A 26,198-nucleotide genomic window follows, 5' to 3' on the forward strand; every position below is an offset into this window, starting at 1 on the left:
GCTGCAAGTGCTCAGCACTTTTGAAAAATGAGACTATTTCTGTTTAGGGAAATATAGATTGGAACATTTTGGTTGACATTAGTGTATAAAGCAGCTCCCATTGGCCGGGAACGGTGAACCACGGCCACTGGGAGCTGCGGGCAGCCATGCCTGCGGATGGTCAATGTAAACACTGTCTCGCAGCCCACCAGCGGATTACTCTGATGGGCCACGTGCGACCCGCGGGCCACAGGTTGCCCACGACTAGTATAAAGTTATAAATATATAACATAAAGCAAGTATTTGCGAGAGGATGGGAACAGAAAGTTGTCCTCTGAAAGACAGACTACCAAAAGCTTTTGCCGTCCTTATAGGTCCTTTTGAAGCAGAGGTCCCAAAAGTGTGGGGTGCGCCTCCCTAGGGGAGCATGTAGGAACATCCTGCGGGGTGCAGCAGGGCCTAAGCCAGCCCCCACGGGGGCAGAGAGGGAGCACCACCCAGTCCCTCCCCACTCCCAGCTCTGTTCTCCTCCTGCCCCTAGCCCCGGCTGCTGGCCATAGCTCCATTCCCGGCCCAGGGCTGAGGCTGGGGACAAGGCTGAGAGCAGAGCCGCACCTAGCCACTGGCCCGGCTGCTGGCCTGCACCGCAGCCTGGCTGCCACTCCACTCCTGCTTCCCCCCACCCAGCTGTGGCCTCTGGCCATAGCCCCGCTCCCAGCCCCAGAGCCACCCCCAGCTGTCGCGCCAGCCTGGCCCCCTTACCTCTCTCCTTGTCCGCCCCCAACCCCTCAGAGCCATGGCCCTGCTCCCGGCCCCAGCTCCGGGGCGGGGAGGGGGGCACAGACAGGGGTTGGGGGGGCGCAACCCTCAAAAGTTTGAGGACCGCTGTTTTAAAGCATCACATTCCCTTTGGATCAATTACCCATACATTGTCATCGCTTAAATGAATGAATAGGAGAACCTGGCTTGACAACGTGGCATCTTTCTTTCCATGATGTTTACAAGTAAAACATTAAAAGTGTTCCTATCACAAAACCTGGCTTTCCTCCAAGACTGGCAGAAATAATACAACTGATTTTGATAGTTTAAAAAAATGGAAATCTACTCTAACTTATTTAACATCTTGACCTATTTGGCATCAGCTGTGGTGAACAAGAGGCGAGAAGCTTCTTTTCAATTTATGGCTCAAAAAAAAAAAAAAAAAAGAAGAAGAAGAAATTTTTGACAATATCTTTGGGATAGATTCACAAAAGAACTTAGGCGGTGGAACACTGGTTGTCATGGTGACTAACTGTTAGGCACCTTGAAAATCACAGGAACAACACTGCCAGCCACAAAGCCTGAGTTAGGCATCTATAGGGTGACTAGACAGCAAGTGTGAAAAATCGGGATGGGGGTAGGGGGTAATAGGAGCCTATGTAACCTTTCTGCCCATCTGAGTTGGCAGCAACAAGGGCCGGGTTCAGTATCTAGGGGTTCCGTTTCAATAACAAAATGCAAAACCGGCTCGAGCCCCCACCCAGTGTGTGACCTGGGACAATTACGTACCACCCCCTGGGCACCTCTAAGAGGCAATACTTTCCCTCTTGCAAGCACGGAGTCTGAGGCCTTGTCTACACTACGAGTTTAGGTCGAATTTAGCAGCGTTAAATTGAATTAAGCCTGGACACGTCCACATGACAAAGCCCTTTTTTTCGACTTAAAGGGCCCTTTACACCGGTTTCTTTACTCCACCTCCGACGAGGGGATTAGCGCTGAAATCGGCCTTTGCGGGTCGGATTTGGGGTAGTGTGGACGGAATTCGACGTTATTGGCCTCCGGGAGCTATCCCACAGTGCTTCATTGTGATCTCTCTGGACAGCACTCTCAACTCAGATGCACTGACCAGGTAGACAGGAAAAGCCCCACGAACTTTTGAATTTCATTTCCTGTTTGCCCAGCATGGAGAGCACAGGTGACCACGCAGAGCTCATCAGCACAGGTAACCATGATGGAGTCCCAGGATCGCAAAAGAGCTCCAGCATGGACAGAATGGGAGGTATGGGATCTGCTCGCCGTATGGGGAGATGAATCAGTGCTAGCTGAACTCCGTAGCAGTAAACAAAATGGCAAAATATTAGAAAAAGTCTCAAAGGGCGTGAAGGACAGAGGCCATAACAGGGACGCACAGCAGTGCCACGTGAAAATTAAGGAGCTAAGGCAAGCCTACCACAAAGCCAGAGAGGCAAACGGAAGGTCTGGGGCAGAGCCGCAAACATGCCACTTCTACGTGGAGCTGCATGCCATGCTAGGGGGTGCAGCCACCACTACCCCAACCGTGTGCTTTGACTCCATCAATGGAGAATCACGCAACAGGGAAGCGGGTTCGGGGTACGAGGAAGATGATGATGAAGACAATGAAGATAGCTCACAGCAAGGAAGCGGAGAAACTGGTTTCCCCAACAGCCAGGATATGTTTATCACCCTGGACCTGGAACCAGTAACCCCCGAACTCACTCAAGGCGTGCTCCCAGATCCTGAGGGCACACAAGGGACCTCTGTTGAGTGTACCTTTGTAAATATTACACATGGGTTAAAAGCAAGCGTGTTTAATGATTAATGATTAATTTGCCCTGGCAATCACGGCCAGTACAGCTACTGGAAAAGTCTGTTAACATGTATGGGGATGGAGCAGAAATCCTCCAGGGACATCTCCAGAAAGCTCTCCTTCATGTACTCCCAAAGCCTTTGCAAAAGGTTTCTGGGGAGGGCTGCCTTATCCCATCCACCATGGTAGGACACTTTACCACGCCAGGCCAGTAGCACATAGTCTGGAATCATTGCATAACAAAGCATGGCAGCGTATGGTCCCGGTGTTTGCTGTCATGCAGACAACATCCATTCCTTATCTCTCTTTGTTATCCTCAGGAGAGTGATATCATTCACGGTCACCTGGTTGAAATGGGGTGATTTTATTAAGGGGACATTCAGAGGTGCCCGTTCCTGCTCGGCTGAACAGAAATGGTCCCTGCTGTTAGCCACATGGTGGGGGGGAGGGGTGAAGTGATCATCCCAGAGAATTGGGTGTGTGTGGGGGGGGGTAGTTGGGTTTGTGCTGCATGTTAACCCGGAAACCGCAGCCCCTCCTTTTACATTGCAAACCCATTTTAAATGGCCAACCCAATGGGTGCTTGGTATGGGAAATGAGGGCGCTGCTGTTTGAAACCCTTCCCACATGTTATGAAGGTTAAAAAAGCCAAAAGACTGTGGCTTACCATGGCTGCCTGCAAGCCGAATTCTGTTGCCTGGCACTGCACCAGCAGGCCCTCAATATAAGAGGAAAAATGCGACCTTGTAACGAAAGCACATGTGCTATGTAATGTGAACAGCAAAACTTAATGTGAAAGAGTGTACCCATTGTTCTCTAAAATGTGTCTTTTTAACCACCTCTCCCTTCTCCTCCACCAGCTGCAAATGTTTCTCCTTTGCAGAGGCTAGTGAAGATTAGAAGGAGAAAATGGCGGACTCGGGATGATATGTTCTCAGAGCTCCAGATGTCCTCCCACGCTGACAGAGCACAGCAGAATGGGTGGAGGCAGACAATGTCAGAGTGCAAAAAAGCACAATATGAACGAGAGGAGACATGGCAGGCTGAATCGTGGGCTGAAGAGAGCAAGTGGCGGGCTGAAGAGGATAGGTGGCGTCAGCTTGCTGACAGAAGGCAATAGTCGATGCTCCGGCTGCTGGAGCATATCAAACTGATATGCTCTAGCATATGGTTGAGCTGCAGGAAAGGCAGCAGGAGCAGAGACTGCCGCTACAGCCCCTGTGTAACCAACAGCCTTCCTCCCCAAGTTCCATAGCCTCCTCACCCAGACGCCCAAGAACGTGGTGGGGGGGCCTCTGGCCACCCAGTCACTCCACCCCAGATGATTGCCCAAACATCAGAAGGCTGGCCTTCAATAAGTGTTAAAGTTTTAAAGTTTGAAATTGCAGTGCGTCCTTTTCCTTCCCTCCTCCCGGGCTACCTTGGCAGTTATCCCCCTAGTTGTATGATGAATTAATAAAGAATGCATGAATGTGAAGTAACAATGACTTTATTGCCTCTGCAAGCGGTGCTCAAAGGGGGGAGAGGAGGGTGGTTAGTTTCCAGGGAAGTAGAGTGAACAGGAGGGGTGAGGGAGGGTTCATCAAGGAGAAACAAACAGAAGTTTCACACCATAGCTGGCCAGTCACAAAACTGGTTTTCAAAGCTTCTCTGATGCGCACTGCGCCCTGCTGTACTCTTCTAACCGCCCTGGTGTCTGGCTGCGCATAATCAGCGACCAGGCGATTTGCCTCAACCTCCCACCCCACCATAAATGTCTCCCCCTTACTCTCACAGATATTGTGGAGCACACAGCAAGCAGCAATAACAATTGGAATATTGTTTTTGCTGAGGTCTATCCGAGTCAGTAAACTGTGCCAGCGCGCTTTTAAACGTCCAAATGCACATTCTACCACCATTTGGCACTTGCTCAGCCTATAGTTGAACAGGTCCTGACTACTGTCCAGGCTGCCTGTAAAAAAACAACAAAGAGTCTGGTGGCACCTTAAAGACTAACAGATTAATTTGGGCATAAGCTTTCGTGAGTATAAACCTCACTTCTTCGGATGCATAGAGTGAAAGCTACAGATGCAGGCATTATATACAGACACATGGAGAGCAGGGAGTTACTTCACAAGTGGTGAACCAGTGTTGACAAGGCCAATTCAATCAGGGTGGATGTAGTCCACTCCCAATAATAGATGAGGAGGTGTCAATTCCAGGAGAGGAAAAGCTGCTTCTGTAGTGAGCCAGCCACTCCCAATCCCTATTCAAACCCAGATTAATGGTGTTGAATTTGCAAATGAATTTTAGTTTTGCTGTTTCTCTTTGAAGTCTGTTTCTGAAGTTTTTTTGTTCAATGACAGTGACTTTTAAATCTGTGATAGAATGACCAGGGAGATTGAAGTGTTCACTTACTGGCTTGTGTATGTTACCATTCCTGATGTCCGATTTGTGTCCATTTATTCTTTTGCGGAGGGACTGTCCGGTTTGGCCAATGTACATGGCAGAGGGGCATTGCTGGCACATGATGGCATATATGACATTAGTGGATGTGCAGGTGAATGAGCCCCTGATGGTGTGGCTGATGTGGTTGGGTCCTCTGATGCTGTTGCCAGAGTAGACATGGGGACAGAGTAGGCAACGAGGTTTGCTACAGGGATAGGTTCCTGGGTTGGTGTTTCTGTGGTATGGTGTGTAGTTGCTGGTGAGTATTTGCTTCAGGTTGGGGGGTTGTCTGTAAGCAAGGACTGGCCTGCCTCCCAAGGTCTGTGAGAGTGAGGGATCATTTTCCAGGATAGGTTGTAGGTCGTGGATAATGCGCTGGAGAGGTTTTAGCTGGGGGCTGTATGTGATGGCCAGTGGTGTTCTGTTATTGTCCTTGTTGGTCCTGTCCTGTAGTAGGTGATTTCTGGGTACCCGTCTTGCTCGGTCAATCTGTTTCCTCACTTCCCCAGGTGGGTATTGTAGTTTTACGAATGCTTGATAAAGATCTTGTAGGTGTTTGTCTCTGTCTGAGGGGTTGGAGCAAATTCGGTTGTATCTTAGGGCTTGGCTGTAGACAATGGATCGTATGATGTGTCTTGGATGGAAGCTGGAGGCATGTAGGTACGTATAGCGGTCAGTAGGCTTCCGGTATAGGGTGGTGTTTATGTGACCATCACTTATTTGTACTGTAGTGTCCAGGAAGTGGATCTCTTGTGTGGACTGGTCCAGGCTGAGGTTGATGGTGGGGTGGAAATTGTTGAAGTCCAGGTGGAATTCTTCAAGGGCCTCCTTTCCGTGGGTCCATATGATGAAGATGTCATCAATGTAGCGCAAGTAGAGGAGGGGCACTAGGGGACGAGAGCTGAGGAAGCGTTGTTCTAAGTCAGCCATAAAAATGTTGGCATACTGTGGGGCCATGCGGGTACCCATAGCAGTGCCACTGACTTGAAGGTATAAGTTGTCCCCAAATCTGAAGTGGTTGTGGGTGAGGACAAAGTCACAAAGCTCAGCCACCAGGCTTGCTGTGGCCTCATCAGGGATACTGTTCCTGACAGCTTGTAGTCCATCCTCATGTGGAATATTGGTATAAAGTGCTTCTACATCCATGGTGGCCAGGATGGTGTTTTCAGGAAGAACGTCAATGCACTGTAGTTTCCTCAGGAAGTCGGTGGTGTCTCGAAGATAGCTGGGAGTGCTGGTAGCATAGGGTCTGAGGAGAGTGTCCAAATAGCCAGATAATCCTGCTGTCAGAGTACCAATGCCTGAGATGATGGGGCGTCCAGGGTTTCCGGGTTTATGGATCTTGGGTAGCAGATAGAATACCCCTGGTCGGGGTTCTGGGGGTGTGTCCATGTAGATTTGTTCCCGTACTGTAGCTGGGAGTTTCTTGAGCAGATGGTGTAGTTTCTTTTGGTATTCCTCAGTAGGATCAGAGGATAGTGGCCTGTAGAATGTGGTCTTGGAGAGTTGCCTGGCAGCCTCCTGTTCATAATCTGACCTGTTCATTATGACTACAGCACCTCCTTTGTCAGCCCCTTTGATGATAATGTCAGAGTTGTTTCTGAGGCTGTGGATGGCATTGCGTTCTGTACGGCTGAGGTTATGGGACAAGTGATGTTGTTTGTCCACAATTTCAGCCTGTGCACGTCTGCGGAAACACTCTATGTAGAGGTCCAGTCTGTCATTTCGACCATCAGGAGGAGTCCACGCAGAGTTCCTCTTCTTGTAGTGTTGGTAGGAAGGTTCCTGTGGGTCAGTGCACTGTTCAGTGGTGCGTTGAAAATATTCCTTGAGTCGGAGACTCAGGCTGCCTGTGTACGGCTTCATGAGCCATGGCATTAAGGGGTAGGCTGGGTCCACAAGGATAACTATAGGCATTTCAACATCCCCAACGGTTATTTTGTGGTCCGGAAAGAAAGTCCCTTCCTCCAGCTTTTGAAACAGACCAGAGTTCCTGAAGATGCGAGCATCATGTACCTTTCCCAGCCATCCCACGTTGATGTTAGTGAAACGTCTCTTGTGATCCACCAGGGCTTGCAGCAGCATTGAAAAGTACCCCTTGCGGTTTATGTACTTGGTGGCTTGGTGCTCTGGTGCCAAGATAGGGATATGGGTTCCGTCTATCGCCCCACCGCAGTTTGGGAATCCCATTGCAGCAAAGCCATCCACTATGACCTGCACGTTTCCCAGAGTCACTACCCTTGATATCAGCAGCTCTTTGATTGCGTTGGCTACTTGGATCACAGCAGCCCCCACAATAGATTTGCCCACTCCAAATTGGTTCCCAACTGACTGGTAGCTGTCTGGCGTTGCAAGCTTCCACAGGGCTATCACCACTCGCTTCTCAACTGTGAGGGCTGCTCTCATCCTGGTATTCTGGCACTTCAGGGTAGGGGAAAGCAAGTCACAAAGTTCCATGAAAGTGCCCTTACACATGCGAAAGTTTCGCAGCCACTGGGAATCGTCCCACACCTGCAACACGATGCGGTCCCACCAGTCTGTACTTGTTTCCCAGGCCCAGAATTGGCGTTCCACGCCATGAACCTCCCCCAGTAACACCATGATTTGCACATTGCTGGGGCCTGTACTTTGTGAGAGGTCTATGTCCATGTCAATATCCTCATCACTCTCGTCGCCACGCTGCAGTTGCCTCCTCGCCTGGTTTTGCTTTGGCATGTTCTGGCTCTGCATATATTCCAGGACAATGCGCGTGGTGGTCATAGTGCTCATAATTGCCACGGTGATCTGAGTGGGCTCCATGATCCCAGTGCTATGGCGTCTGGGCTGAAAAAAGGTGCAAAACTATTGTCTGACGGAGGGAGGGAGGGGTGAGTGACGACATGGCTTACCGGGAATTAAAATCAACAAAGGTGGCTGTGCATCAGGGAGAAACACAAACAACTGTCACACAGAATGGCCCCCCCAAAGATTGAACTCAAAACCCTGGGTTTAGCAGGCTGTTGATTTCACAAAAGGAGAGGGAAGTGAATAAATACAGAACAAATCTGGTCCATCTATCTTTTACATCTTAGGCTGGCAGCAGATGGTGCAGCATGACTGATAGCCATCGGCATCTTCTGGGTGCGTGGCAGAAGATGCTGTATTACGACTGCTAGCCATCATCGTCAAGACAGTTCAATAGGACTGCCGGCAGGACTGAGTCTCCAGGAGACAAAACATGTCTGCCCAGGTGCCTCTGACCGAACTCACTGAGGAATACGACGATGATGGATATCAGTCGTAATACACCATCTATTGCCAAAAGGCAAGGAGCTGCTGCTGTATAGCAATTCAGCCCCACTTCTGCCAGCACCCAGATGACATATGGTGACGGTGAGCTGAGCTGAGCAGGCTCCATGCTTGCTGTGGTATGTTGTCTGCACAGGTAACCCAGGTAAAAAGGCGCGAATCCATTGTCTGCCATTGCTCTGATGGAGGGGGAGGGGCCTGACGACATGTACCCAGAACCCCCCGCGACACTGTTTTTGCATCATCAGGCATTGGGATCTCAACCCAGAATTCCAATGGGCGGCGGAGACTGCGGGAACTGTGGGATAGCTACCCACAGTGCAACACTCTGGAAGTCGACGCTAGCCTCGGTACTGTGGACATGGTCCGCCCACTTAATGCACTTAGAACATTTTATGTGGGGACACACTATGGTGACCAGATCACCCAAGTCAAATATCGGGACGCGGGGGGTGGGGTGGGCGTGACGTGGGGTGGGTGTGGCGGGGGGCGGGGCAAACCCCTCCCCCCCAAAAAACAAATGCTTCCTCCACAAGCGCTGGAGGAAGGCCCGGGAGACGCAGGGGAAGCGCGGGGCCAGGGTGAGTGAGAGTCCGGCCTGGCCCTGAGCAGGCAGGACTCAGTCGGGCTGTAGGGAGAGTAGGGGGGCGGCCCACGGGGCCAGGGGGCGGCTGTTCTCCCCCCCGGGCAGTGGGACTCGGGAGCAGCCGCTGCTGCAGCTCCCACTGCCACGGGGGGAGGAAGCGGCCGATGGCCAAGCTCGGCGGCTGCGGCTGTGGCTCTGGCGCCCGGGCCCGAACCCCCCAAGCCTGGGCCTGTTATGGGGACCCACCAGCGTGCATGCTGCACCCAGCCCCTGGCCAGTCGCGTCTGGGCTGCTGCCCAGCTGGTGCTATCCCGCGGCGGCCCCGGAGCAGCAGGCCCCAGCACCCCCGTCCCGCTCGGGTCCCGCAGGGGAATGAATGGGCCTGGGCTGCCGATGCCTCCACCCCGGGCCGCCGCGGGATTGCACCTGCTGGGCAGCAGCCCAGACGCGACTGGCCAGGGGCTGGGCGCAGGGTGCGCGCTGCTGGGTCCCCACAGCAGGCTCGGGCTCAGGGAGTTCGGGAGCACCAGAGCCGCAGCCGCCGAGCTTGGCCATCGACTGCTTCCTCCCCCCGTGGCAGTGGGAGCTGCAGCAGTGGCTGCTCCCGAGTCCTGCTGCCCGGGGGGGAGAACAGCCGCCACCTGGACCCGTGGGCCGCCCCCCTACTCTCCCTACCGCCTGACTGAGTCCTGCCTGCTCGGGGCCAGGCCAGACTCTTACTCACCCCGGCCCCGCGCTCCCACTGCATCTCCGGGGCCTCCCTCCAGCGCTTGTGGAGGAAGGAGGAATGGTGAGCCTGGGGAAGAGGCGGGGATTCGGGGAGGGAGCCAATGGGGGGAGGAGGGGGTGGAGTCGGGGGGGGAGGGGCGAGCACTTCCGGGCTCCAGAGCATTTCCTTGTTTGTCCAGTGTCCCGACTGCACATCAGTCGGGACACTGGACAAACAAGGAAATATCGGGACAGTCCCAATAAAATCGGGACGTCTGGTCACCCTAGGACACACACAATCGACTGTATAAAGCCGATTTCTATAAAACCGGCTTCTATAAATTCAACCTAATTTCGTAGTGTAGACATACCCTGAGTGTAGCAAAATCCTTTGAATAAAGGAGGGAAACAATGCGGCATTATGTTGGGGAAACACCACAAACAGGATTCATAACACAAACCATGAGCAAAAGACCCACCCTCCAAGTAAGTTTGGTAGTGTCCTTTTCCCCTCAGGGTCTTGAGTCCAGCAACCCAAAAATCACCCAAAAGTCCAACAACCGAACAGTCTCTGTCCCTGGTCAGTGCAGCCCCAGAGTTCAAAAGTTTATCTGCAGAATTTTACCTCCCAGCCTGGGTGGAAATGGGAGGGGTGGGGGGGTTGCAGGAGTGTTAAGGGGCACCTTACATGGTCCAAGGCCAACTGCCCCGCCTCTCCATGGGGTTCTGCTGCAGCCTTCACTGCCAGCCGCTCCGCTCCACCAGCCATCCCGTGAGCCGCTCCAGCTGTCCCGCGAACATGCTCCACTCCAGCCACTCTGCTCCACTCCACTCCACTCACCGTTCTGTGAGCCGCTCCAGCAATCCTGCAAACTGCTCTGCTTCACCAGCCACTCGGCAATATAACTTCAGCCCGCCCCCAACCCCCGGCACTCAGAAATTTCAGCTCTTTGTAATTTTAGCTCTTTAGTGATTTCAGCTTGTAGTAGGGGAGCCTCAGTGCTGGTGCACCATTGGCCCAAAGTGAATTCAGCTCAGCAGTCTGTAACTAGACTCCTAATGGAATCAAAATTAGCTCTGATATTCTACAGTGGAGAGAGAAGGAGGCGAAATTGGTGTTTCGGGCTCTCAAAAGGGGCCCATACCATCAGGTACACATACCTGTCCCCAGCCTCTCTCAATTCACTGGGTTTTGGAACCCATTTTCGTTGTCCTCTGCTGGACTCTCTCCAATTTGTCCACATCCCTTCCGTAGTGGGGGGACCAAAACTGGACACAATACTCCAGGTGTAGCCTCACCAATGCTGAATAGAGGGGAATAATCACTTCCATTGATCTGCTGGCAATGCTCCTACTAATACAGGCCAATATGCCGTTGGCCTTCTTGGCAACAAGGGCACACCGCTGATTCATATCTAGCTTCTCGTCCACTGTAATCCCCAGGTCCTTTTCTGCAGAACTGCCTTTGACCTCTTAGTTGTGTTAACAAGAGGTGATGTTCTGTAAAATGAAAAGTAAATGGAGGAACTTGCCGCACGTTAACATTTCCTGATAATAATACATTAAAAAATATCTTTAGAAGACTTCCACTTGTATTTCTCATGACATTTAGCAATACGTGTAAAAAGATGGAACCTATTATTTAACATAGTCATTATGAACAGCATTTATGCATGTTTCCATTCTCATTCTTAACAAATGCCTGAGCACTAGGTGGATTACCCAAGACTCACACTCTGTTGGAATAAAGTTTTCATTACTTAGATTGATATATTTGGAATATATAGACTCTTTGAAGCCTCAGGTTTCAATTTTGCAGGGTCAGTTCAGTCATTCAACAGTGGCACTTTTCATAAGTAAGATATTGCTGTTCTTGGCCAAAAAAAGTATTCTTTCCTCCATTTTTGTTCAGTATGCTATGCACTATTTGGTTGGTTTTTTTTTTCATCCCAGAAGTAGATGCAGTTGGTTTACATGTCTAGTTCGTGCAAAATTTCAGAATCCTTTGTGATGAAAAGCTCTGCTATATAAATGTACAATGTTTTAATTGTTATTTTTTATTTATTGTGACATCCTGTGGAAAAATGACTACAAGTGGTATTCATTTTGATATTGATATTTCTCAGGTATTAATTGAAAACTTCATTCTATTTTTTTTAAACTTTCATATCATTGCATCAGGTCCTTGACAAAAGACACAGCATATTGTAGAACACGTGAGATGTCATCATGGTCACCATTAGATAAGGATGCAAAAAATATTGAAACATGCAAATTCTCCATACAACTGTAAGTACAGAAAATAAAATCATATACACATAAAATGCAAAGACAGAGAGGAGGATTTGATTTTGATCTGTAATTTCTAGTTTTTATATTTTTTCTATTACAACATAGCACTAAGGCCCTGAACCATCAAAACATTTATGCACATGCTTAACTTTACTGCCAACCCACAATATCTACACATGGTAATAAAATTAACCTTGAGCATAAGGGTTTGGAAGATTGGAGCTTAACAAAGTATTGCAGAAAGCAGAAAGAGAGACACTGAATTCACCTTATGTGAGCTAAAGATACATCATTATATCATCAATCAAATATATTTTAATCACTTGCTCACTATACTGTTTTCATAGATACCAGTGTAAAATTATCTTAATCTTTTTTGATACACTAAATGTCATTCATGTTGAATCGATGGCATAATAAAAAAGACATTTTGTCTTTAGTAAACAGATTTGACCTCCTTAAAACAATATTTTGACCTCTTTAAATCAATATTTCAATATGTTACATAGCAGATCTGCAGTGTAATCTAGTTAGACATCTCTCATGCATCTGTCACTGTGGCATGTAGGTGTCCCTACCTAGGCTATATTTACTATTCTTGTGTTTGTGCTACTTAGTTTGTCCTGTGCTATGAAACTAGGGCTCCAGTGCTGAAAACTTATCTGCATGGGTGGACCTGTCAACTAGGGTTGCCAGGCATCCAGTTTTCGACTGGAACGCCCAGTTGAAAAGGGACCCTGGTGACTCCAGGTGGCACTGCCGACCAGGCCATTAGAAGTCCAGTCGGTGGTGCAGCAGGGACCTGGGGCTAAGGCAGGCTCCCTGCCTGCTCGAGCTCCGCACAGTTCCCGGAAGTGGCTGCCAGGTCCTTGCAACTCCATGGCGCTTGGGCGGCCAGGGAGGCTCCGTGCACTGCCCCCACCCCAAGTGCTGGCTCCGCAGCTCCCATTGGCCGGGATCCAGGAACTGCGGGCATGAGGGCAGCGTGTGGCACCTCCCTGGCCGCCCGTGCGTCTAGCGGTTGCAGGGACTCGGCAGCCACTTCCTGGGAGCCGCGGTAAGTGCCACTGCAACCCCGCCCCCCCAACCCCCTGCCCCAGCCCAGAGTCCCCTCCCACACCCAAACTCCGTCTTGGAGCCCCACCCCACATTCCCCCCAACACCCCAACCCCCTGCACCAGCTCTAGTCCCTGAGCCCCCTCCTGCACCTCAAACCCCTCACCTCCGGCCCCACCCCATAGCCCACACCTCCAGCCGGAGCCCTCACCCACCCCCACCCCCCCACCCCAACCCCCTGTCCCAGCCTGGTGAAGATGAGTGAGGGTAGGGGGAGAGCGAGCGACAGAGGAAGGGGGGAGGCAGCAAGCAGGGGCGGGGCCTCGGAGAAGGGGCAGGGCAGGGGCGGAGCAGGGGGCAGGGCCAGGTGTTTGGGACTGTGCCGTTAGAAAGTTGTCAACCCTACTGTGCACCTGTACGCAGCCCCCACAAAATAGAGTTCTGTGCAGGCCCAAAGTGCAGTCACAGGTATGAGTTTGCAAGAATGCCATCCAAACATGCTTGTAACAAAAGGCTGATTGCTAATCATGGCAAGGTGGGATAGATCCTTTATTGTTTTTCTACTTGACTAAAGTTTTTACAGAGCACCAATCACTGTAGTATCTAAGCGGTGCTATAAAATTTAGGTGTTTACAGTTTTCTTGTGTTTCCTCATCATCCTTTTTTTTTTCTTCTGGGAAGTCTTACTCAATAAACAAATTAAGCCAACGAACATAAGTTAAGCAATGAAAGCTACAGCTTGTGAAATTAGCTTTGGTTACATTTGTCAGACTGCTGAAGGAACACATAGGAACATTTCAGGTTGAGTATATTGGCCATTTGTTTAGAACTATTTTGCTATAAACTGATATTAACTCACTTTTGAACTTGTACAATGCTTATGTTGATTAGACACAGATGTACTCAATTTTAGTTCTTTTACCCTGCTTATCTGTGGTCAACAAAAATGGGTGATTTTTTTCTTGTTTTCTTAAAGGTGACCTGCAAATGAAAATTTTAAAAATGGCATTGTGCCCTTTTTATTACTGCTTTATGATCTAAGAAGCTCTGAAAGGTTTTTGGTTATGCTTTGCTTATTTAAAAGGAAAAAAAATCTTATTTTTTATCTTAGAAATATAAAGCTTGTCCTTACTATTTTTAGTGCAGAACTGTTTGGAGAATCATAGAACTGTGCAGGGAACTTTAGTATCCTTCAGTTGTAGATGTGAGTTTGAATATTTCACCAGCTGTTTGCCAGGTGTTTGAGTTAAATACATATTAAGAAAAAATTAAAAAAACAAAAACAAAAAAGAAGTTATAGACCAGTCTGGTTAAAAATTTCTTCTCAGTTGCTAAGATTTCATTCTATTCTTCCTTGTGAGATCAATCTCACTAATTCTTCAGTCATCCAGAAAGACTTCCAAGAAAAACAGAGTAGATGAATTTCTAATGTAGTAAAAAAAAAAAAAAAAAAAGGCAGAATAAAACAGCACTTAAAAAAATCCTATTCAACCTTTTAGGCTTTTTTGATAAATCATAAACAAAAAAATATGGATGCAAACTTTTTCTTTGCCACTTTGTAAATCACCTTTAAATTATTTTCAGAGAAAACACAGCCCATCTCTTAAGTTGAAATTTAGTGGTTACATTTAGACAGAAATCAGATTGATAATTTTCATTTAATATTGTAGTCAACGCTTATTGGTACCTTGTCAAAATAGGAGAATACTGCAAAATTCTGCCTCTGAGTTACATAATGGATCTCAGTTCTGTGTCCCCTCTACATATACAGAACTCCCATGGATGGCAATGAAAGTTATGCATATGTAGAGGGAAAGAAAAATATGGGAGTAAAAGAATATCATGAGAATGTAAAAGGGGTTGTCTACACAGTGTTTTTATATGGATATGTGAATTGAAAGCAGTCTAGTTATGTGGGTATAAGTCCTCACGTAGACACTCTTATTCCCGTATGAGTGTCTTTTCCCAGTTTATGCGAAACAGGAAAAAGCCACTCTTATTCTGGTGGTTTAACTACACTGGTTTAACTTCCCAAGTAGAAAAATCCTAAATAAAAGCAAAATACTAGACAGACTCCCTACAAGTAGTCAGTTCAAAGTCCCTGTGATGCCATTTAATTGTATTTCCCTACTTTAAGATTCAAAATGTCCCTTCCCTGTCTTCTAAACTCCTATGACAGTTGACGAGAGACTGAAATATGTCCTATGACAAAAACTGGGGTATTTTGGTTATGAGGAAGTAATTCGGTAAACAGTGGATGAAAGATTGCAGCTAGAGAATAGGAGAAGGGAACCTACAGAATGCACCACGATTACAATCAAATGGGAGATATCCTGTGCCTAATTCTAGTTTCTCTTGTGCCAGTTTTACATTGGTGTAACCCCATTGACTTCAGTGAAGTTACTCCTGATTTACATTGGTCTAAGTGAGATCAGAAGCAAGCACCTTGATTTTTTAGGAGGCTCAAACTATCACCAGAGAGAGCTGTAAGCACAAAAAAATCTCCCTGCTTTGGCACATATGTGTGGGTTCCAGAGCATTCACCACTGGAGAATATGATCAGTAAACATCACAAGTGAAATGCTCCGCTAGTGTAAAATGGTGCAGCTCCACTGATGTCAGTGCAGCTTCGTCAATTTACAGTAGCACCAGAAACTTTGGCCTCACTTTGGCATTTCAGCATGTCTCAGGTGTGGCATGAGCCCTTAAGAATCCTGTGGTGGCAGGTTTGGCAGCACTGTCTGAAACATCCCTGATCAGGAACAGATAAACACTAAATGTTGTTAAAAGGTGGTTTTAGTTACTGAAAATGACTGGCAATGTTGGTGAGATGTAGATGAAAAATTGTCATGTATATAGCCTTATTTATTAGAAATAAAACACACCCAAATGAAGGAGCTCACATTTATTGGTTGATTTGTTCCCTTTTTTCCCCAGTGTTCCCCTGCAGGCTGTAATAATGATCTCTGTGCTATTTCCGCTGCTCTTTGGATATGTCCTGCCAGACTGCCCCCAGAAGTGTTTATGCACCCCTTCTCTAATGGATTGCCGCCATGCCAATTTATATGAAGTTCCACATGATATCGCTCAGAAAACAGAAACATTGATCTTGAACGACAACCATTTAACCCTCATTTCTCCAGGAGTGTTTCAGCACCTTCTCAATCTCACATTCCTTGGTTTAGCCAACAACAAGCTGTCACTTCAGAATGACTCGTTTGCCAATATCGGCAAAAGCGTCCTCTCTCTGGATCTCTCTGGGAACAATTTCACAGACTTGCCATCAAACTTGTTCAGGAACACAAAGAAACTGGTTTGGTTAAACTTAGCTGAAAACAGATTGGGTCTTCTGGACAGTACAATTTTCAGCTCCCTAGAAAAACTCACCTATCTCGACCTCTCTAATAACAGGCTGAAGATGCTTGCACCCATGTTTGTGGGGCTTTCCCAGCTTGATGCCTTAATGCTGGCCGGTAACCATCTCTCCACCATACCACAAGGAGTTTTTGATCCCATTCCTAACCTTAAGATCCTTGTTTTGTCCCACAATGAAATAAGCCATTTGCCTGAGGGTTTGTTTGACAACCTGAAGAGTCTTAATGACTTGCTGCTAGATTATAATAATTTGACTGAGATATCACATGCTATATTCACAACCCTCCACAATCTAGAACATTTTTCAATTTCTAAAAACAGAATTCAAAATATTCCACCTCTCTTGTTTGCTGGCAGGTTTACCTTAAGGAAACTTGACTTGTCTAGTAATTTACTCTCAGAGCTGCCTTCAGACTTCTCTTCAGGGTTGGAGCAGCTGGAAGTTCTTAATTTATCTGCAAATTGTATTGGTAATGTTCCCAAAAATCTATTCATAAATAATACTAAGCTAGAGTTTCTGCATTTGGACAAAACTTGTCTCCAGACTCCACCCATTTTTTCAGGCCTTCAAAATCTGATTGAATTAACTGTATGCTGTAATGGCATAAAAATCTTACCAAAAACATTCACTGACAATATGGCTAATTTGGAACTATTGGATCTCTCCCTGAACAATATAAGAGAAATAGAGGATGATGCATTTAAGATGAATCATAATATCACAAAAGTAATTTTGACTGGGAATCCAATTTGCACAACTGAACAATTTATGCATTACTCTTTTAAAGGACTAGACTGTAGCAGTAAAAATTAAAGGATTGTAAGAACTGTACTTCTGCTACCTTCAATAAATATCTAACATACATATTGCAAAAAGCATGATTATTTCTGAACTACAAAGGACCATCCAATAACAGTACAAGCATTAATACATCATATGAGCTCACTGCACTGTCTGGTAGTTTAATATAATAATGGATATGTGACATGGTACAAAAGCCTTTTGGAATTTCACAGGCTAACTTCCTCAGGACGAAGATATTGTGATAAGTATAGCAGCTGTGAAGTTTATTATAATAATTTTTATATTTACATTTGTGTCCCTTTACTATTGTATGTCTCCCCTAGTTCTTACAGCATCATTAAACAACTGAGCTATGAGTATATATACACACACATGCATATATTTGAGGGACAATATGATGGTATGAGATTGAGATGGCTACATTTCTCATGAGTGTTGAAGCCACAAGAATTAATCTGGTCATCTCAGAAAACCTTGACAAGACACTATTTACTTTGTTTATGACACAGTGCCTTCCATCCCTCCAACTAGGAAGCCAGATCCCTTAGTTACCAGGGTACCAATTACCTCTACAGAGGTACATAGGTGCTTAAACCCCAGACTTAGTGGCTAAGTCTGACTTTTAGCCTCCATAAAGCTACAAAATCCAGCGTAAAAGGTACTTGCTGTATAGCTTTTAGCTCAGGGGTTAGAGCACTCACCTGGCATTGGGGAGACCCAGATTTAATTGCCCCCTCTGCCACAGGAGGAGCAAAGGGTTCACCCACCAAGCTATGGTAGGGCTCCCTCAGTCTCTCACGTTGAAGCTAACTGAAGAGTAATTGGCGCAGGGGAACTTAACGCTGGGTCTCCCATGTAGGTGGCCTAACCACTGGGCTATGGAGTTATTTGCAGTTGTGCTCTCTCTCTGTCTGGCCCAATTAGTGCTGCTCTGTGGAAAAGTATTTAAATAGTCATTGGGATAGAAAGTGAGAGCATGAGAGACAATGACTCTGATTGGTAGCCGCCTGTAGCTGGGGCACTCACCTGGGACATGGGAGACCTGGGTCCAATCCCTTCCTTCAATCATGCTTTCATTATTTAGCCACAGTGGAACAGCTTTAACAGGAGAGACTGAGGGAGTCCCATATCAAATATCCTATAGTTCTGTGGATGGAGTATGTACCTGAGAGGTGGGAGATCCCTGTTCAAATCTTCTCTCATCCTCTGACAGAGCGGGATGGGGAGATTGAAATTAGACTTGGTACATCCCAGGTGAATGCTCTAACCACTGGGCTAAGAGCATATTCGACATGTGACTCTTGAGGCTGGGCACGAGTGCTGAAAGCTCTCTAGAAGTTGTGGGGGGTGACCCATTTGTGGCCCCACTCCTGCTCCGCCCTGAGGCCCTGCCCGCTTCTTCCCCCTGAGGCCCTGCCCACGCTCCACCCCCACTCCACCCTGAGGCCCTGCTGCCACCCAGTCTCTCCCCCCCGATGCCCTGCTCCAGCGCTGCCTCTTCCTGCCCCTGCTCCACCCCTTCCCCCAAGGCCACCCCACTTGTCTCCACCACCCCCCTGAGGCTCCCCCTGCCTGCTGCTCACTCCTCTCCAGCCCCGCCCCAAGCCCCTCCACCAGTCGCTCACTCCTCTCCATTTCCCGTCCTCCGAGGTCCCCCCACCCACCACTCATGCCTGGCTCGCCCCTCTCCACCCCCTGCCCCCATCGTCCCCCCCTTAGCTGAGTTGCTCCAGCATTAGCACAGCAGCAGTCCCACAGCTGGGCCAGTCAGTGAGAGGCAGAACCACTTTTAAAAGTGATGCTGGCCCACCCTGTTCCGGCAGGCGGGGGGGCCTTGGGAAAGGGGGCAGAGAGGCGCAAGTGGTGGACACGGGGGGGCTCAGGGGAAGAGGTGGAATGGGAGTGGGAAGAGGTGGAGTGAGGGCAGGGCCTGGGGGGGGAAAAGGCTGAGCGGGAGCAGGGCCTCGGGGCAGAGCATGGGTGTGGCCATGGTCCGGGCGCTGGTGGTCCCTTCACTTCTCGGCGCTTTGGGTGGCGGTGCTCCATTTCTTTCCCCATTTGGGGAGGCTTAGACTCCCCATGCATCTTATATCTGCTGCCCATGGCTAAGAGTTATAATGTGGTTTTCTGTTCCTCCTTCTCAAGCCTTTTTGTATGCAGGACCGGCTCTAGGCACCAGCGTGCCAAGCATGTGCTTGGGGCGGCACTTTTCAAGGGGCAGCACTCTGGCCCTTTTTTTTTTTTTTTTGCTTCAGCACTCCGGTTTTGTTGTTGTTGTTGCTTGGGGCGGCAAAAAACCTGGAGCCAGCCCTGTTTGTATGGAGAGAGGTAGGCACCTAACTTATTCACAGAAGAAACTGCTTAGATGCTATGACTCTAAGCCAGTGGTTCTCACAACAAATGTTTTGGTGGCCTCAACTCTTGCTGGTGGCCGCTCTGACAATTTTTCCTAAAATACTTAATTAACTTTACGAAAAACAAATAAATATGCACATATACATGTCCAAATCATTGTAATTTATCTATGTTGTGGTTGTTTTTTTTTGCTGACTCAATAATAAGAATAATGTATAGTTGTTTCTATGCTTTACTGGACCAAAACAGAATAGAAACACAAATAAGGTGCTTTGAACATTCTTGTTTTTTTTCTTGGTGTTTCTTTTGCTTTTTGGAGTTGTTTTTTTTAAAGACTTGATAGCTATAAGTAAGTCTGCTCTGAAAAGTGATATTTGTATGTTTGTTAATATCACTTTTCACAGCAGACTTACTCAGCCCTGGCAAGCCCGGGGACAAATTAAGCCCTAGATGGGGAGGTGGGTACAGACGTAGCAGGGGCCAGGGGTGATGGGGCACTGGGGGAGGCAGTGGGGGCCACAGGTGATGGGGGAGTGAGTTTGGGGCCCGAGCCCTCCACCGTGCAGCCAGAGCCCAAAGCCCTACACCCAGGGGATAGGGCCTGGGGGCTGCTGCTTTGCCCCCCCCCCCAAATCACTGCCTAGGAGGCTGTGGCCACAAGAAAAGCCCCCACAGTGGCTGCATTTGAGCAACACTGCCCCCTGTATTCACACCCAACACACTACTGTAATAATCTTTGTACAAAATATGCCTTATGAGGTATCATTTGAAAAACAATAACTCACTAATCATTAATATTCTTGTATGATGTATGCACATGTGTATTAAGAGGTATAGATAGATGCTAGAAATATGATTAAAGTGTGCTTAAACCAGGCCTACTAGGGGAGTTGTTAAACAGATCTGCCCTAGACAAACAAAGGAATGTGTTTTCTTCTCTGATCAGCAGCCTGGTCATCAGGCAGAGACAATGAAGGTACATTTACATATCAAGTAAACAAAACTGTCAAGTTAACAATTGGTGGAAGAGGCAGCATGGCGTCTATGCCCCAGCAGGAGAGAGAAGCTTGGCCTGGGTTTTTACTTTTCAGAGAATACACTGCAAAGGCGTACTGATCTATAAACACAGGGGGGCTGAGCCTGACATGATAAGTAATTGAATCAACTGATTGTATACAATATTACTGTATTATAAAAATTTATTAAGTGAGGTGTTTTATGAAAGCCTCTGACACATTGGTGATTAATATAATTGTGAAATTTATGTATTAATAATATATGGGGAAATATGGATACATAATGATATTATGCTTTGGTCTGTGGCAGGTTCTCTCCCAGATATGAGAGAAGGCAGCTATCTACCTGTCTATTAAGATTAATCAAGGTGTGAGCAAATACAATGGAAGCCCCATTTGCATAGAACAGCATGATATCATCCTGCCTCTTGGGGCAAACTCATTGAACTTCAGAAGATATAAGCAAAGCCAGAAGCTATCTTTGGCATCCATCATCAGACAGACACAAGGAGACAGAGCTCTTGCAACCTGAGAAAGATGGTTCTTTCAACCAAGGGAGAGGGGTGTGTGAAGTCTCTGGGAACTGAATATAGGTGAGAAACCTGCTGAGGCAAAGATCTTTCACATAGGGAGACAAGGGAAACTAGTGCCTTGTATTTCTGTGGAAGGTCCTGACTGAGGGAAAGTCAGCCATGTCTGGGAAGAGAGAAGACTGGTGGGAGAAACCATCTTGAACAAAGACTGTACCTTGCTAGGTTACATTTTAGACTTTTAGATGCATGTTTTTACTTTTATTTGCTTGTATCTGTCTCTACTTTTATTTCTTTTACTTGGCATCACTTAACCTATGTCCTATTTTTAATAAATTTGTTTTATTTTTACTATAAACCAACTCAGTGCGGTGGTTAAAGGGAAGGGTGTATTTACCTTCAGTTAAGGTAATAATCTGTGATGTACTTTCATCTCTTTAAAGGAACAAATAAACTTTATTATTTCACTGAACTGTCCAGGAGTGGGCTGAACATTGTAGAGCACATGGTTTTGGGAAATCTTGGGACTGGGAGTGTGTAGGGGTCATCTTGCAAATTGTAACCAAGACTGGTGAAAGCCAGCGTGGGGCTGTGGGGCTGTAGACAGGTTTCTGGGGTCAGAGCTGCTGAACCAGAGGTATCTAGCATACAGACAGACACTAAAGGTATGACCTGCATGCTTAGAGGCTGGCTGTGAGTATCCCAGGCTGGGAGCTACTGCAGCAAACCATTGTAAGGCACCCAGGTTTGCAGGGCATGTGGGACACAATCCCTCACTGGTCTGGATTGCACCCCAAGCTCAGTGACAGGTGCCTAAGCCATCTAACGCCAGGAAACGGGTTCCCATTTGTTGATCACTAAGCAGAGATAGGCACCTTGCTGCAACCTGGATTTAGGTACCTATATCTGAGAGAGGGACAGGGCTTAGTACAGTGACTCCCCACTTAACGTCCTCTTGCTTAACGTTATTTCGATCTTACGTCCCTGCTCAATTACAGAACATGCTCCGTTTAAAGTTGTGCAATGCTTTGCTATAACGTTGTTTGGCTGCCTGCTTTGTCCACAGCTGGCAGCCCCCCATCAGCTCCCCTATGCCCCCCCACAGCGCCTCCCGCCTGCCGGCAGACCCCGTGGATCAGCTCCTTCCCCTTCCTCCCCCCGCCTCCTGCCCATGGCAATCAGCTGGCTTGCGGCATTCAGGAGGGAGGGGGGAGGAGCAAGGACTCGGCACGCAGGCTCCGCCTCCCTCCCCTGCCTCCTGAACGCCACAAACCAGCTGATTGCCACGGGCAGGAGGCAGGGGAGGGAGGGGGGAAGCCTGCACGCCAAGTCCTCGCACCTCCCCACTCCCTCCTGCCTCCTGAACGCTGCAAGCCAGCTGATTGCTGTGGGCAGGAGCCAGGGGAGGGAGGAGCGAGGACATGGCCTGCGGAGTATAGGGGGAGGAGGGGGGGAAGAAGAGGCAGGTTAAGGGTGGGGGCTTGGGGGAAGGGATGGCGTGGGCGGGCCAAGAGTTGAGCCCCCCACCCTCGGTGCTTGCAGAGTAGGGGAAGCTGCTGCTGCTGCTGCTGCTGATGCTGCGCAACGTGCTTCTTCTAGCCTACAGCACCTTCAGCCTCCTTGCCTGACTCATTGTCTCCAGTGCCAGTGGGTTGTGCCTGTGTGTGGTAAAGCGGGGGCACCTCCCAACTATAGTACTGTACTGTACTGTATGGCAAAAAAAAAAAAATTCCCTGAAACTTAACGCCCCATTTACATTCATTCTTATGGGGAAATTGGATTTGTTTAACATTGTTTCACATAAAGTCGCATTTTTCAGGAACATAACTACAACGTTAAGTGAGGAGTTACTGTATTGGCTTCTCCCATTGGCTAACTTAGGCAGGTCCCCAACTAGTGTGCTGGGTTTTGTGGATCGCATTATATGGCGTCTATCTTCCCCCATTCATTGTATAGGGAGGTTAGATCTCTAAAGCAGCCGTTGTGAATTGCAGTGTTATCCCTGTGATTTCTAGGAGTCTAAAGGTTAGGTGTTGTGATGCTGAGCATTGCAATGCCTAAGTCCCTTTGTAGATCCAGGCCTATGAGTCCAACCAATGGTGCAGGGCTCAGAGCAAGCTGTTAAAACTTCTAAAGCTACCTAACATAGCTTTTCTATATGTAAAAATGTCATTTCTTTAAGGTCCGATATCTTGGATTCTTTCAGGGCTAGAAGTGAGTGCTGCATACCCCATTTTGAACATGGGAATCTTCCTTTCACGTTGGGATCATGATCCCATTTCAGGCCCATCAGGGCCATTACATACAGAACTCCAACACTTTCTCTCTCAAGAAAAGCTGGCACTGGGCCATGATTGAATTTTGCCCACACTGGGCCTCAGATGGGGTAATTATTTTGGGAAATTCCATATTTTTGGGATGAAAAGGAGGAAACCTTCTGCGGCAGGATTATTTTTTTTAAAAAAGCAGCTGTTTGAATTTCTCAAAGGTTTGGAGTGTCAGAATACAGCTACGTAAAGGTGTCAAAGGGTGGTTAGAGGGGTTTCCAGTTGTGCTATGTAAACTTAATTGAACTAATCTGGTTTAAAAAAAACAACACCTTATTTCATTATGTAGACAAGCGTGTGAAGCTTAATAGAGAATGTGGTCTTTTCTATAATTTTTTGAACCGTTATAGAATTCTAGAGCAGGGATGTAATTCCCAAAGACATTCTGTAGGATGGTTTCCCACAAACAACCTATAGAAAGGTTAAGTATCAGAGGGGTAGCCGTGTTAGTCTGAATCTGTAAAAAGCAACAGAGGGTCCTGTGGCACCTTTGAGACTAACAGAAGTACTGGGAGCATAAGCTTTCGTGGGTAAGAACCTCACTTCTTACCCACGAAAGCTTATGCTCCCAGTACTTCTGTTAGTCTCAAAGGTGCCACAGGACCCTCTGTTGCTTTCTATAGAAAGGTTATCATTCGCTATTAAAATCTGTAGGCATTTATTTTCCACAATCAGCTGGAGTGTGAGAGAATCGTGAGTGTGAGAACCACACAAGTGTAAGAAGTGTGTGTGCCAGCAGTGCGGGTGGTGATGGGGAGAGTGAGCATGTTTGTGTGTCTCATCTCTTGAATGTGTTTCCTCTGGCAAGAGGGAGCATCGCCCCTTTAAGAAGGCAGTTCCTCAGGAGGTTGTTCTTGTGCCTATTGGAGCAATCATAGAGCAACGTGTCTCTGTCATGGCAGCTACTCCAGGTGGCAGTTTCCTGAGCACTGTCTCCAGTTGATCACAGCAGGGAGAACCAGTGCCTCATCTTCCTCACCCGGACGGGGGAAATGCTGTGACAGATGTATTTAAAGAGACCTGCAGCTGGTCTCTCCTTCTGTCTCTTCTATTTGGCTTCTTATTTCACCAACAAGGTGAGGACGAGGGAGCTGTAAGTTGGTTTGTATTGATTGATTGCCTGAGCATTCCTTTTTTAATTCACCTCCCTGGATTTTCTCCCAGATCTGACAGGAGGGAGGCTAACGGCATTTCTTTCTCCTCTCAGCATCTTTCCTTGCCTGCTGAAAGAGGAGGAGCTGCTATTTCACTTTCAGTTTCTCTTGAGAATTGAGGGACTCCAGCTGGTCATAGTCCGCTGCATACAAAACCCCTTCCTCCTTGCAAATAGTCCTTGTGCCCAGAGGAATCGGGAAGAGGTCCTTGTATTGTTGAGACTTCCAGCCCCTATATATGAGGGAGACACCCAACAGAAACCCCAAACCCCATATTAAAAGGATGCATCTCTGCGGCTGTATCTCCCTTTAAAAGAACAGCCCAGCGGCAAGAAGCCATAAAATATAACAGTTCCTTCACTTCTTATACCCAACCTCTGTCCCGCCCCCAGAAAGCAGAGAGGGGGAAAGTTAGGTCGAAGGAAAATCGGGAAAAGCTGAAAGTGATAGGAGGCATTAGGGGCTATATGTAAATACACTGATTACAAAGTTAGTGTAAGGCAGAAAATAAAGCCTTGGGCAAATGAGTGAAGTGTGGCTCTGTGGGGGAAAGGGGCTGGGAAGAATTAAACAAGTATTAATTACCGTTATGATTACTGTACAGTACTTTCACTTAAGTGTGACTGCCATTTTATATTTCTTCTCACTTTTTAAAACTTCTTTGGAAGCTTGAAATTGAAACATGAGGCTTCATTATCTTTCCACCAATTCCAGTGTAAAGCAGGAGTAACTGCACAGAAGTCAGTGGAATTATAGCTGTGTACATTAGATGAGAACCAGGCTCCTGGTTTCTTAATGTAATCCTTAAACATTATTATTGTTCTAGTATTGCTCATGAGTGCTGTTTTGCTGACACTTCCTCCTCCCCCCACCATAAGAAGAATTGAAATGTTTAAAATCCTCTCAAAATTTTTACTGGAATTAAAAAAAAAAGAAAAGAAAAAAGTGGATCTAATTTTGGGCTTCTGACATCTGAGATTATCCTTTCAATACACTGTAAGGCTTGTAAATATAGTAACTATTAACTTACAGAGGCAGACAAACACTGATAGCAGTAAAAAAAGGCACAAAACTGAGAATTATACTGATTAGTAAAAGTTTGCCAGTCCCTCCAAAAATAGGGCTGCAACATAAATGAAAACTCAGCTTCTCAGCTAAAGCTCTAGTGGGTTTCTATTTGCTGTTGTGGGGATATGATTGTCCATGATTTCATGCACATCCGAGGCTCATTCAGCTGGCTCCATTTTCAAAGATGTGAAAATAAGCAACATTTTCAAGGTATGTAAATGGCAATATCCTGCTTACTTACGAGAGTGAAGGGAGGGCCTCTTTGCAGTGCAAACAAAAAATGTTGGCTACAGAGCCAGTAGTTATATTGCTTTGACAGTGTTAGTTTAATATTCCTGTAAGGCTATTATTAGTTGCATGGCAAATATAGAAAGCGGAAGCGGTAAAGACCTAATATATGATGTAGTCCTTATGCTTTCAACATAGGATTAAGAGTATACCAGAAGGCACAGTGGCCACCATTAAAAATAGAATGGTAGCTTAGTAGTTGCAACATTCACTAGGGAATACTGCAAACACCAAGGTACCTTATCCAAGTCAAAACTGCCAGAGTTTTAAAGGGTGATCATGGTAGCTAAGCAAAGCTTAATATCCATTGTAGATTTAATATCATTAAGCTGTAAATTCAGTGCAAAAATCTACTTT

General features: G+C 47.2%; 2 protein-coding genes across 13 annotated transcripts in view; both read left to right on the top strand.

Annotated features, from left to right (window-relative positions):
- Positions 1-13,644: 13,644 nt before the first annotated feature.
- LOC128832034 (carboxypeptidase N subunit 2-like) lies at positions 13,645-17,163 on the top strand. The gene is made up of 2 exons (XM_054019058.1): positions 13,645-13,724; positions 15,861-17,163. Exon 2 carries the CDS (start codon positions 15,883-15,885, stop codon positions 17,110-17,112), a length of 1,230 nt encoding a protein of 409 aa, XP_053875033.1. The 5' UTR covers positions 13,645-13,724; positions 15,861-15,882; the 3' UTR covers positions 17,113-17,163.
- Positions 17,164-24,232: 7,069 nt separating this feature from the next.
- TMEM241 (transmembrane protein 241) overlaps positions 24,233-26,198 on the top strand; it is a 188,035-nt gene continuing 186,069 nt past the window's right edge. For all 12 annotated transcript variants that reach the window (XM_054017805.1, XM_054017808.1, XM_054017806.1 and 9 more), the window contains exon 1: positions 24,233-24,407. In XM_054017805.1, coding sequence (XP_053873780.1) covers positions 24,336-24,407 — 72 coding nt within the window. In that variant the 5' untranslated portion in view covers positions 24,233-24,335. The remainder of the gene's footprint in view (positions 24,408-26,198) is intronic.

Source organism: Malaclemys terrapin, chromosome 2, assembly GCF_027887155.1.
Source record: "Malaclemys terrapin pileata isolate rMalTer1 chromosome 2, rMalTer1.hap1, whole genome shotgun sequence".
In the NCBI taxonomy this organism is placed as follows: domain Eukaryota; kingdom Metazoa; phylum Chordata; order Testudines; family Emydidae; genus Malaclemys; species Malaclemys terrapin.

Coding starts and splice junctions, on each gene's coding strand:
- LOC128832034 (XM_054019058.1), top strand. CDS start 15,883: ATGATCTCTGTGCTATTTCCGCTGCTCTTTGGATATGTCCTGCCAGAC.